This window comes from Dendrobates tinctorius, unplaced genomic scaffold, assembly GCF_039654945.1.
Source record: "Dendrobates tinctorius isolate UK_male_01 unplaced genomic scaffold, ASM3965494v1 ptg000062l, whole genome shotgun sequence".
Classification (NCBI taxonomy): domain Eukaryota; kingdom Metazoa; phylum Chordata; class Amphibia; order Anura; family Dendrobatidae; genus Dendrobates; species Dendrobates tinctorius.
The window spans coordinates 14,650,774-14,662,797 of record NW_027361730.1 but is presented as its reverse complement, the minus strand read 5'-3'; the positions used below and the strand labels follow the sequence as shown (position 1 = coordinate 14,662,797).

The 12,024-nt window shown below is 46.4% G+C and overlaps 1 protein-coding gene across 6 annotated transcripts in view; it reads right to left on the bottom strand.

The window, feature by feature from the left end:
- The window catches only part of SHANK3 (SH3 and multiple ankyrin repeat domains 3), a 609,395-nt gene that overhangs the window by 434,709 nt on the left and 162,662 nt on the right, over positions 1-12,024 (bottom strand). The window contains exon 1 of one of the 6 annotated variants that reach the window (XM_073579311.1): positions 10,129-10,927. The exons of 3 other annotated variants lie outside the window; for them this stretch is intronic. In XM_073579311.1, the coding sequence (XP_073435412.1) occupies positions 10,129-10,233 (105 nt within the window). In that variant the 5' untranslated portion in view covers positions 10,234-10,927. Of the gene's footprint in view, positions 1-10,128; positions 10,928-12,024 lie in introns of those variants that run through there. 2 more of the 6 variants (XM_073579306.1, XM_073579310.1) reach the window with 2 other exon arrangements.

Below are 12,024 nucleotides of genomic sequence, written 5' to 3'. Positions count from 1 at the left end.
TTGTTTTTTTTTTTTTTACCTTGTCCCTTTATGGAACTTTCACTTTTACTTTTGATGCAGGTATAACACATTGCAATGCTCCAGCATTGCAATGTATTATTCCCTATGCAGAAAGCTTCTGAGACCATGCTGTGAGCGTGGTTTCAGAGGCTTTCCGTAACTGGATGACCCGTATGTTGTCATGACAACCCCGAGTCATCACGGCACAGGTTGGGCCCCATGATTACATCGCGGGGACTCCGATCTGACGCAGAGGGAGCCCCTGACCCTCTGCCTCCCCATGAACGCTCGATTGCAGCACTCGGGGTTTACAGCCAGGGCTGGTGCGGATGCCGCTCCTGGCTGTAAGTGCAGGAAGCTGATCCACTGCAGTGCTGAACTCCTGCACTTACCGGGCAGGAGATGCTGAAATTTCAGCATCTCCTGCCCAATCGCGCTGTGATCGGTCAGGCAGATTGACTGATCGATCGCAGCGTTCTGGGTGCAGGGACCGACTGCAAGGGTCCCTGCACCCCTTGCTGTGCCTCTCAGCTGTCACAGACAGCTGTCGGCACTGAACTACCATTGCGTGTTTACATGCAGTGGTAGTTCAAAGGCATGACGGGGATAGCCCATCTTGATGCGGGAACTGACATCCTGCCATGACGGGCTATCCCCGTCAATGGACGTTAATGGGTTAAGCAAGGTATTGGTATTTTTGGTAGTGTGGACAGGGGCCAAGTCCTGCTTGAGAATGAAATTTCCATCTCCAAAAAGCTTGTTCGCAGAGGGAAGCTCTAAAATTTCCTGGTAGACAGCTACGCTGATTTTGGTCTTGAAAAAACACAGTGGATCTACACCAGCAGATGACATATCTCCCCAAACCATCACTGATCGTGGAAATTTCACACTAGACCTCAAGCAGCTAGGATTGTGTCCCTCTCCAATCTTCCTCCAGACTCTGGGACCTTGATCTCCAAGGTCTAGTGTGAACTTTCCACGATCAGTGATAGTTTGGGGAGCCATGTCATCTGCTTGTGTAGGTCCACTGTGTTTTATCATGACTTGGCAACTGTCCACTGTTATGAATGAGTCACCGGAGGACGAGAAAACAAAAATACAAGCTAAGTCCAGAAAACCGGAGAGGTTGGTAGCTATCGGATTGCAGACCCCTGATCCTATTCACCACAATTAACAGTAGCCGTGGGGGTTCCTACGGTGCCCTAGACCCCTCGTCACAGCCGGAGAACTACATACGCCTAAAGAAAGAAAGGGGAAATCTAAACTGCCCCAGAGCAGACCCCAAAGCAATAGACAGCCCCCAACATGTATTGTCGGTGAAAAACAGATGAAAACACAAACACAGACAGAAAGACAGGCAGAGCAAACGATGGGGCCCAACTAACTAGATAGGACAGGACAGAAAAGATGCTGACTGCAATCCGCAAAAAAACTCTACAAAAATGTCCCAACCGTCTGATAGGAAAAAAGGCCCTGAAGTCGCTAGACTTCAAAATCACTATATCAGCACTCAGGTATATTCTGAAAACAGAGCAAAGAGATCAACTGATCAGAGACAAAAATGGAATTCAGCCAGTCCCAACCAGGACTGGCTGAATACAAACACTAAGGAAACCAGACAAAATCTCATGGAATAATAGCAGGGCAAAAACTTAGCTTTTAGTAGACAGGAACTAAAACTGGATGCCAGAGCTCAGAGCAGAAAGGATCACCAGTAAACCCTGCAGGGCGTCGGCTGCCTTATATCCACTCAGAAATTCCAGATGTCCAATCACACTCCGCCTGTTCAGATGACAGGTTCTTCCCATCCCAATCAATTTCACTACCTCTCTTCACCAGCAGAGGGAGTTCATCAGACATCAAAGGTGAAGGGGAAAAAGAACTCACAACAGAACCCTCATCCACGCCACCAGGGCGATCAGAATGGGCCCGATGAAAAGCACGAACCAATCTATCGGCATGAATATCGGATGCAGGGACCCAAGAACTATCCTCCTGGCCATAACCCTTCCATTTAACCAAATACTGGAGTCTCCGTCTAACCAGACGAGAATCCAGTATCTTCTCAACCTCATATTCCACATTACCTTCAACCAATACAGGGTCAGGAGGTGCCACCACAGGAACTACTGGCTCAACAAACCTCTTTAATAGAGACTTATGAAACACGTTATGGATCTTGAATGTAACAGGAAGAGCCAATCGAAAAGAGACCGGATTAAGAATCTCCAAAATCTTGTAAGGTCCAATAAATCTAGGTTTAAACTTTGGAGAAGCCACCTTCATAGAGATATTCTTTGATGACAACCAAACCATATCTCCCACCTTAAACCGGGGACCAATGGTCCTATGCCGGTTGGAAAACCGCTGGGCCTTTTCCTGGGAGAGAGACAACTTATCCACCACTTGGTTCCAGATCTGGTGCATTCTCTCCACCACAGTGTCAACACCTGGGCAGGCAGAAGACTCCACCTGCCCTGAAGAGAATAGAGGATGAAACCCAAAGTTACAAAAAAAAGGTGACATCAAAGTGGCAGAACTAGCTCTATTATTTAAAGCAAATTCGGCCAAGGGCAAAAATGAAACCCAATCATCCTGATCAGCAGAAATAAGACATCTCAAATACGACTCCAAAGTCTGGTTTGTTCTCTCCGTCTGCCCATTGGTCTGAGGGTGAAACGCAGAGGAGAAGGACAACTGAATTCCCAGCTTGGAACAGAAAGTCCTCCAAAATCTAGAAACAAACTGAACTCCTCTGTCAGATACAATGTTCTCAGGAATCCCGTGCAAGCGAACCACCTGTTGCAAAAACAAGGGCACCAACTCTGAGGAAGATGGCAACTTAGGGAGTGGTACAAGATGGACCATCTTAGAGAATCTATCACAAATTACCCAAATAACAGTCATTCTCTGAGAGACAGGCATATCATAGATAAAATCCATTGAAATATGGGTCCATGGCCTCCTGGGCACCGGCAAAGGCATCAACAACCCACTAGAGTGAGAACAAGGTTTAGACCGGGAGCAAGTCCCACAGGACTGCACAAAATTCCTGACATCACGAGACAAGGCGGGCTACCAAAAAGACCGACTCACCAAATCTCTAGTACCAAAAATACCTGGATGACCAGCCAATGCGGAGCAATGAGCCTCAGACATCACTCTCTTCCTCCACTGGTCAGGAACATACAATTTTCCAATGGGACAACGCTCTGGTTTGTCCTCCTGAAACTCTTCCAGAGCACGTCTCAAATCGGGCGAGATGGCAGAAAGAACTACCCCCTCACCTAAGATGGTAGCAGGCTTGGTCACAATAGGAGAATCAGCAAAGAAACTCCTAGAGAGGGCGTCTGCCTTGACATTCTTAGTGCCCGGAAGAAAAGAGACCACAAAATCAAAATGTGTGAAAAACAAGGTCCACCTAGCCTGTCTAGGATTCAAGCGTTTGGCCGACTCCAGGTAAATCAAATTCTTGTGGTCAGTAAGGACCACGACTTGATGTTTAGCTCCCTCCAACCAATGTCTCCACTCCTCAAATGCCCATTTCATGGCCAACAGTTCCCGATTCCCCACATCATAGTTATGTTCGGATGGGGAGAACTTTTGGGGAAAGAAAGCACAGGGATTCATTTTAGATGTTACAGGATCTTTTTGGGACAAAACAGCTCCTGCACCAATCTCAGAAGCGTCCACCTCTACCTGAAACGGGAGTGAGACATCAGGTTGCTGCAAAACCGGGGCAGAAGTGAACCTTCACTTCAGCTCCTGAAAGGAAGAAACAGCCTCCGGAGACCAATTCAGCACATCAGCACCCTTCTTAGTCAAATCAGTCAATGGTTTGGCAATACCAGAAAAATTAGCTATAAATTTACGATAAAAATTAGCAAAACCCAAAAACTTCTGGAGGGCCTTCAAAGAAGTGGGCTGAACCCAATCATAAATGGCCTGCACCTTGGCCGGGTCCATTTCAATAGTTGACAGAGACAAAATAAATCCCAAAAATGAAATCCTCTGTACACTAAAAAGGCATTTCGATCCCTTGACATACAGGGAATTCTCCCTCAAAATCCGGAACACAGTCCGAACATGTTCCACATGAGAGTCCCAATTCTTGGAGAAGATCAAAATATCATCCAGATAGATGATCAAAAATTCATCCACAAAATCTCGGAAAATATCATTCATGAAGCACTGGAAGACAGAAGGGGCATTAGTGAGCCCAAAAGGCATCACCAGGTACTCAAAATGTCCCCCCGGAGTATTAAATGCCGTCTTCCATTCATCCCCCTGCTTGCTCGGGTACAGATAAACTGAAAAGTCGACCCTTGGGAAATTTACACCCAGGGCTCAGCTCAATTGCACAGTCATAACTCCTATGATGAGGCAAAGACGCAGACTCATTCTCACTAAATACATCATAAAAATCAGCCAAATAGTCAGGAGCATCATGCGACTGGGGAGAGGTGGAGAAAACAGGAGCGTCACTACGGGCACAACGACAACACCAACTCACCACAGACACAGATTTCCAATCCAAAACTGGATTATGGATTTGCAACCAGGGAAACCCCAGAACGATGGTATCATGCAAATTATGCAACACCAAAAATCTGCAATTTTCTTGATGGTCTGGGGCGACCCGCATTACCACCTGGGTCCAAAACTGAGGTTTATTCTTCACCAAAGGAGTAGCATCAATACCCCTCAAAGGGATAGGCGTCCGCAGAGGTGTCATAGGAAACCCACAACGTTTAGCAAAATCCAAGTCCATCAGGTTCAGAGCTGCTCCCGAATCCACAAAAGCCTTAGCGGAAAATGTGGACAGGGAGCAGATCAGAGTAATTGCCACAAGAAACTTAGGTTGAACACCACCCACAGCAAATGTGTGTGCAAAACGTTTCTCTCGTTTAGGGCAGACAGAAATCATATGAGAGGCATCTCCACAGAAAAAACACAGCTTATTACGCCTTCTGAACTCCTGACGTTGCCTTTAGACAAAACTCTATCACATTGCATAGGTTCAGACATTTGTTCAACAGGTGGCAACACCTCTCGTACAATTTTGCGTTCACGCCAACGCCAATCAACCTGAATGGCTAATGACATAGAATCGTCAAGACCAGAGGGAACAGGAAATCCCACCATAGTATCATTTACGGTTTCTGACAAACCCTTCCGAAAGAGAGCTGCCAAGGCACCATCATTCCAGGTACTAAGGACCGCCCACTTTCGGAATTTTTGACAGTACAACTCTGCAGAATCCTGACCCTGGCTCAATGCCAACAGGGCCTTTTCAGCCTGATCAATAGCATTAGGTTCATCATACAACAACCCCAAGGCCTGAAAAAATGCGTTCACATCAGTCAGAATAGGATCATCAGATTTCAAAGAAAACGCCCAATCCTGGGGATCGCCGCGCAGCAAAGAGATGACAATTTTAACCTGCTGCGCGGAGCTCCCCGATGAGTTAGGCTTCAAGGCAAAAAATAATTTACAATTATTCTTAAAATTCAGAAATTTAGACCGATCCCCAAAAAACACATCAGGAGCAGGGATCTTTGGTTCAGCAGCATGTGAATGAGCAAGATAGGCGGAAATTCCCCGCACTTCAGCAGTAAGCTGCTCCACACAATCAGACAATTGCTTAATCTCCATTGAGAAAAAATTCCTCCTACGGCCTCAGAGAAATAAGGGAAAAAATATACACAAAAAAAAATTCTGACACTTTTTTTTTTTTTTACAATTCTTTCCTGCTATTGAGTACCCTAGAATCTGCGGTATGGCTGGTGATTCTGTTATGAATGAGTCACCGGAGGAGGAGAAAACAAAAATACAAGCTAAGTCCAGAAAACCGGAGAGGTTGGTAGCTATCGGATTGCAGACCCCTGATCCTATTCACCACAACTAACAGTAGCCGTGGGGGGTTCCTACGGTGCCCTAGACCCCTCGTCACAGCCGGAGAACTACATAAGCCTAAAGAAAGAAAGGGGAAAACTAAACTGCCCCAGAGCAGACCCCAAAGCAATAGACAGCCCCCAACATGTATTGTCGGTGAAAAACAGATGAAAACACAAACACAGACAGAAAGACAGGCTGAGCAAACAATGGGGCCCAACTAACTAGATAGGACAGGACAGAAAAGTTGCTGGCTGCAATCCGCAAAAAACCCTACAAAAATGTCCCAACCGTCTGATAGGAAAAAAGGCCCTGAAGTCGCTAGACTTCAAAATCACTATATCAGCACTCAGGTATATTCTGAAAACAGAGCAAAGAGATCAACTGATCAGAGACAAAAATGGAATTCAGCCAGTCCCAACCAGGACTGGCTGAATACAAACACTAAGGAAACCAGACAAAATCTCATGGAATAATAGCAGGGCAAAAACTTAGCTTTTAGTAGACAGGAACTAAAACTGGATGCCAGAGCTCAGAGCAGAAAGGATCACCAGCAAACCCTGCAGGGCGTCGGCTGCCTTATATCCACTCAGAAATTTCAGATGTCCAATCACACTCCGCCTGTTCAGATGACAGGTTCTTCCCATCCCAATCAATTTCACTACCTCTCTTCACCAGCAGAGGGAGTTCATCAGACATCAAAGGTGAAGGGGAAAATGAACTCACAACAGTCCACACTGCCAAAAGTACCAATACCTGGTTTAAAAACAACAGTATCACTGTGCTTGATTGTCCAGCAAACTCACCTGACCTTAACCCCATAGAGAATCTATGAGGTACTGTCAAGAGGAAGATGAGAGACACCAGACTCATCAATGCAGACGAGCTGAAGGCTGCTATCAAAGCAACCTGGGCTTCCATAACACCTCAGCAGTGTCACAGGCTGATCGCCTCCATGCCATGACGCATTGATGCAAAAGGAGCCCCGACCAAGTATTGAGTGCATTTACTGAGCATACATTTCATTAGGCCAAAATTTCGGATCCTAAAATCATTTTTCAAGCTGGTGTTATAAAGTATTCTAATTTACTGTGATAATGACTTTTGGGTTTTCATTGGCTGTAAGTCATCATCAACATTAACAGAAATAAACACTTGAAATAGATCACTCTGTTTGTAATGACGCTATATATCAGTTTCACTTTTTGTATTGAAGAATTGAAATAAATTAACTTTTTGATGATATTCTAATTTTGAGCGAAGCACCTGTATGTGGACCAACTTTGCCCACATGACCAGCGATCACCCCCTGGATTGTTACAAGCTGATTACACCTCAATGCAGCATTTGGTTTCTTGCCTGATAAAACATGAACACCTGTTTACTCTTTGACATTATTTAGGGCTGTTGGAGTGTAATAAATTATATTTATATTTTTATCAAAATCATGCTTTGTGTTTCTGACCATAGAGACTTTTTTACAGGCTTATGACCATGTTTTAAAAAGAAACTTTATGACTTCGTTTTGTCTCATTTGTTTAAAAATGTTGCTGCTACTTGGCCCCCTGCCACTTCATTTTTGTATTTGCTGACAAAGTAATAACATGTGACAAGAGCAGACAATCTCTGGCCATCTTAAAGCCCCGTTACACATAACGATGTCCCAGCGATCCCACCAACGATCCGACATGGATGGGATCGCTGGGACATAGGTGATCGCTGGTGAGCTGTCACATAGACAGCCCCTCCAGCAATCAGGACCAGCGAGCAAGCTGGTTTCCAATGTAAACAGAGGGTATCTAAGAGCCGCGCGGCTCTTGGATACCCGCTGTTTACATTGGAAACCAGCGTGCGCTGGTATCTAGGGTAAACAGCAGGTATCCAAGAGCCGCGCGGCTCTTAGTTACCCGATGTTTACGTTGGAAACCAGCGTTGCTGATCGCTGGTCTCTCGCTGCCACACGCAGCGATGCGTGCTGGCCAGTGGGAGACCAACGATCAAAAAATGGCCCTGGACGATCCTGCACGATCAGCGATACTCGGCTGGGGGGTTGGTCGCTGATCCCCATCACACACAGCGATATCGCTGGAGATATCGCTGATGCGTGACAAAATCAGCGATCTCGCTAGCGATCTCGCTGTGTGTGATGTGCCAATCAGATAACATCCAGAATCAGTAGTGGATGCGAATGACAGGTGCAGCTTGAGGCGTGATGAACTCTGAGGGTAGCTATGTAAGAACCTGTATTTTTTTCTGAAATTATGAAACATGGGGTCTGAAAGCCTACTTAACTTCTTAAGTAACAGGACATTTTTGGGGGTTTAAAGGGGTCTCCAGTACATTTTATTGATGAACTAGCCTTTTGATGGATCATCAGTATAAGAACTCCACCAATCAGCTGCAATCACATGCGTTGGCTGCTGGATATAAACAGTAGTGGCGGCTACCCGGTACTGCAGAGCATATCTTATTGAAAAGAAAAGTAGCAGATCTGTACTCGGCAGCAGTCACTAAACAGTGTACAGTGCTGTGAGGGTCTGCTCTGTGCATTGTTTGCATCCAGCCCGCTACCAGAGGATATAGCAGCTACTCCATGAGGGTGCTAGGTGTCAGACCCCCATCGATGTCACATTGAAGTCCTATCCATAAGATAGGTCATCAATATATATGTAATGGAAAAATCCAATGAAGGGGCTGTCCAGTCAAAACTGATATGTCTGCAGTCACTCTGAGTTATGTATTAGAGCTTCTCTTCTGCCGCTGATCTTCTTGGTCCTCTCACTGCACTTGCAAGTTCATGATGGCAAAAAAGTATGTCAAGGTGCAACAAATGACAGCCTCCGATTTAGAACATTTTCCGCGTGGGTGGGCAAGTGGTTAAAATGCACCTACGGTAACTAAATAATATGGCACTAAATAATTTCAAAGGTGATTTCAGGTGTATATAAGTAAAGAGTAAAGTTATGTTCATATATTGCAGAGGCTGAGAATTGTCCCCATCATATATATAGCTGAAAAGGCTGCAAATCTTGTCAACACACCACAGCAGAATGGATAAGATAAGCAGGGACGGACATACCGCATGTGCGGCCGATGCGGCTGCACAGGGGCCCAGAGGCTCCAGGGGGCCCCTGCAGGGCGGCTAATAATGAGGGCAATCTGACCTGTTTATCCAGCCCCCAGGCTCTGGGGGGGCCCCTGGCCAGATTTCCCTCATGTGCAGTGGGCAGGGAGAGATCCTTGCAGCTCCGCTGCCTACAAGAGAAAATGGCAGCGGAGCTGCAGCAATCCGTCCTGCTTCCCGTCTCAGACAGCAGTCAGCTGCGGCTGGATGACATCTTCATTTAGCGCCGCGGCTGTATCAGAGAGAGGAAGCTGACGGTGATGCTCCGGCTGTGAGAGAGCATGCGGAGAGGTGAGAGATGCTGTGTGTGTTTGTGTACATACGTGTGTGTGTGTGTGTAGAGATGAGTGGTGATGTGTGTGTAGCGCTGCGGGGGAATGTACAGACAGGTGAAAGGTGCTGTGTGTGTCTGTGTGTAGGTGGAGAAGAGAGCAATGATGGGGAGAAGGCAATGATGGGGTGATGGGGAGAAGGCAATGATGGGGGTGACAGAGGGCATGGTTGGGGTCAGAGGCGTATCTAGGCTTCCTGGCACCCGGGGCAAGAATTCGGTTCGGCACCCCCCAGCACACATGCAATTTGCAGCTGTTCATCCTAATGCTCTCAATGTTCAGTGAGAAACAGAGAGAAGCAGGAAGAGAAGCTCATTATCACAGGACCATAGGTATGAAAATCGCATATGAGTGAAGTGTCCATGTGATGACTACTGGAACCTGCAGAGCTGAATCCTGACATTGCAGCTTCTGAATTCTCACAACGAATGCACTGCACACTTTTAGGATTCTCCCTTGCCAATATACAGTCATGTCAGCACAAGTATGTGATTTGTATACTTCTGGCCACATTCCGACTAGACGTGCCCGGCCTTGCTCCGTTCATTTTCATTGAGTGAGGCCACACATGTCTAGTCAGCATGTGACCGCATGTATGTAAATTACCAGCACAAGAGAATCCTAACAGCGTTCAGTGAGCACTGTGAGAATTCAGAAATATGCAGTCACATAGAATGTCTGCAGACTCAGCACAAACCTGGAGAACCCCTTTAATGCTCCTAATATAAATAAAAACATGAGAATATGTCAGTATCACAAATATTTACATTCAGGTACCTTATAGGTGACGTCGTCTCTGGAGTTGCTCTCCTTCTTTTCTTCTTCTTGTCCAGACCCCATGATGAGTTTTCTCATCCACATCTCGACTCTGCAGACTTCCATCTTCTCCGGTCTTCTGCAGCAAATCTCCACACGATGCCCTTAAAGATAGAAGTGTCATTATAATGCTCCTGAATGTACCCTGAATAAATAATTGCCCCTCACTATATTGTCTGCACAAAATATGACCACACACTGTCCCTCTTTTGGTACATGCTGGTCGCACTGACCTCTCCTTTTCAGGCTGGGATACCTTTACACACTGCCCTCTCACACTGTGCCTTCCCTATAGGGCTCAGTCTCTATACAGTACCTTTTCATCACAGGCCCCCCTCCTTGGTATACTGTCACCTCCTGGCTGTACCCTTACACAGTCCCCCAATGCTACGCCACCCCTACTCAGTCACTATTCTGTGCACACTCACTTTTCTCCCCCTATACGGTCGCCTCACACTATTCCCCTCCCTCCTCATACTGTCTCCTCTAACATCCCCCTGTTCACCATAGTGTCTCCTCATATATTTACCCCCTCACTCTCTATACTGTCTGCTCACACATACCCGACTCCCCATACTGTGTCTGCACACATCCCATCACCCTCACTCTCCATACTGTGTCCACATACATTTTTCCCATCGCTACTCATACTGTGTTCACATACATTTACTCGTTCGCTCCCCATACTGTCTGCACCCATCCCCCCACTCACCACACTGTCTGCAACTATCCCCCATACTGTTTCCTCATACATACTCTTCATTTTGTGTCCTCAAATTTCCCCACACACATTAAATCCCCCCATCCCCACTCCAAATCCCCCACACACATTACCCCCATCCCCACATACGCCAAATCTCTCCCACACATTAAATACCCCATCTCCACTCCAAATCTCCCCACACATTAAATAACCCCCATCCCCACTCCAAATCTCCCCACACATTAAATAACCCCCATCCCCACTCCAAATCTCCCCACACATTAAATAACCCCCATCCCCTCTCCAAATCTCCCCACGCATTAAATAACCCCCATCCCCACTTCAAATCTCCCCACACATTAAATAACCCCCATCCCCTCTCCAAATCTCCCCACGCATTAAATAACCCCCATCCCCACTTCAAATCTCCCCACACATTAAATAACCCCCATCCCCTCTCCAAATCTCCCCACGCATTAAATAACCCCCATCCCCTCTCCAAATCTCCCCACTCATTAAATGACCCTCATCCCCTCTCCAAATCCCTCACACACATTAAATAACCCCCATCCCCACTCCAAATCTCCCCACACATTAAATAACCCCCATCCCCACTCCAAATCTCCCCACACATTAAATAACCCCCATCCCTACTCCAAATCTCCCCACACATTAAATAACCCCCATCCCCACTCCAAATCTCCCCACACATTAATTAACCCCCATCCCTACTCCAAATCTCCCCACACATTAAATAACCCCCATCCCCACTCCAAATCACCCCACGCATTAAATAACCCCCATCCCCACACATTAAATAACCCCCATCCCTACTCCAAATCTCCCCCCACACATTAAATAACCCCATCCCCACACCAAATCTCCCCACACATTAAATAACTCCAATCCCTACTCCAAATCCCCCCACACATTAAATAACCCTCCATCCCCACTCCAAATCTCCCCACACATTAAATAACCCCCATGCCCAGTCCAAATCTCCCCACGCATTAAATAACCTCCATCCCCACTCCAAATCTCCCAACACATTTAATAACCCCCATCCCCTCTCCAAATCTTCCCACGCATTAAATAACCCCCATCCCCACTCCAAATCCCTCACACATTAAATAACCCCCATCCCCACTACAAAT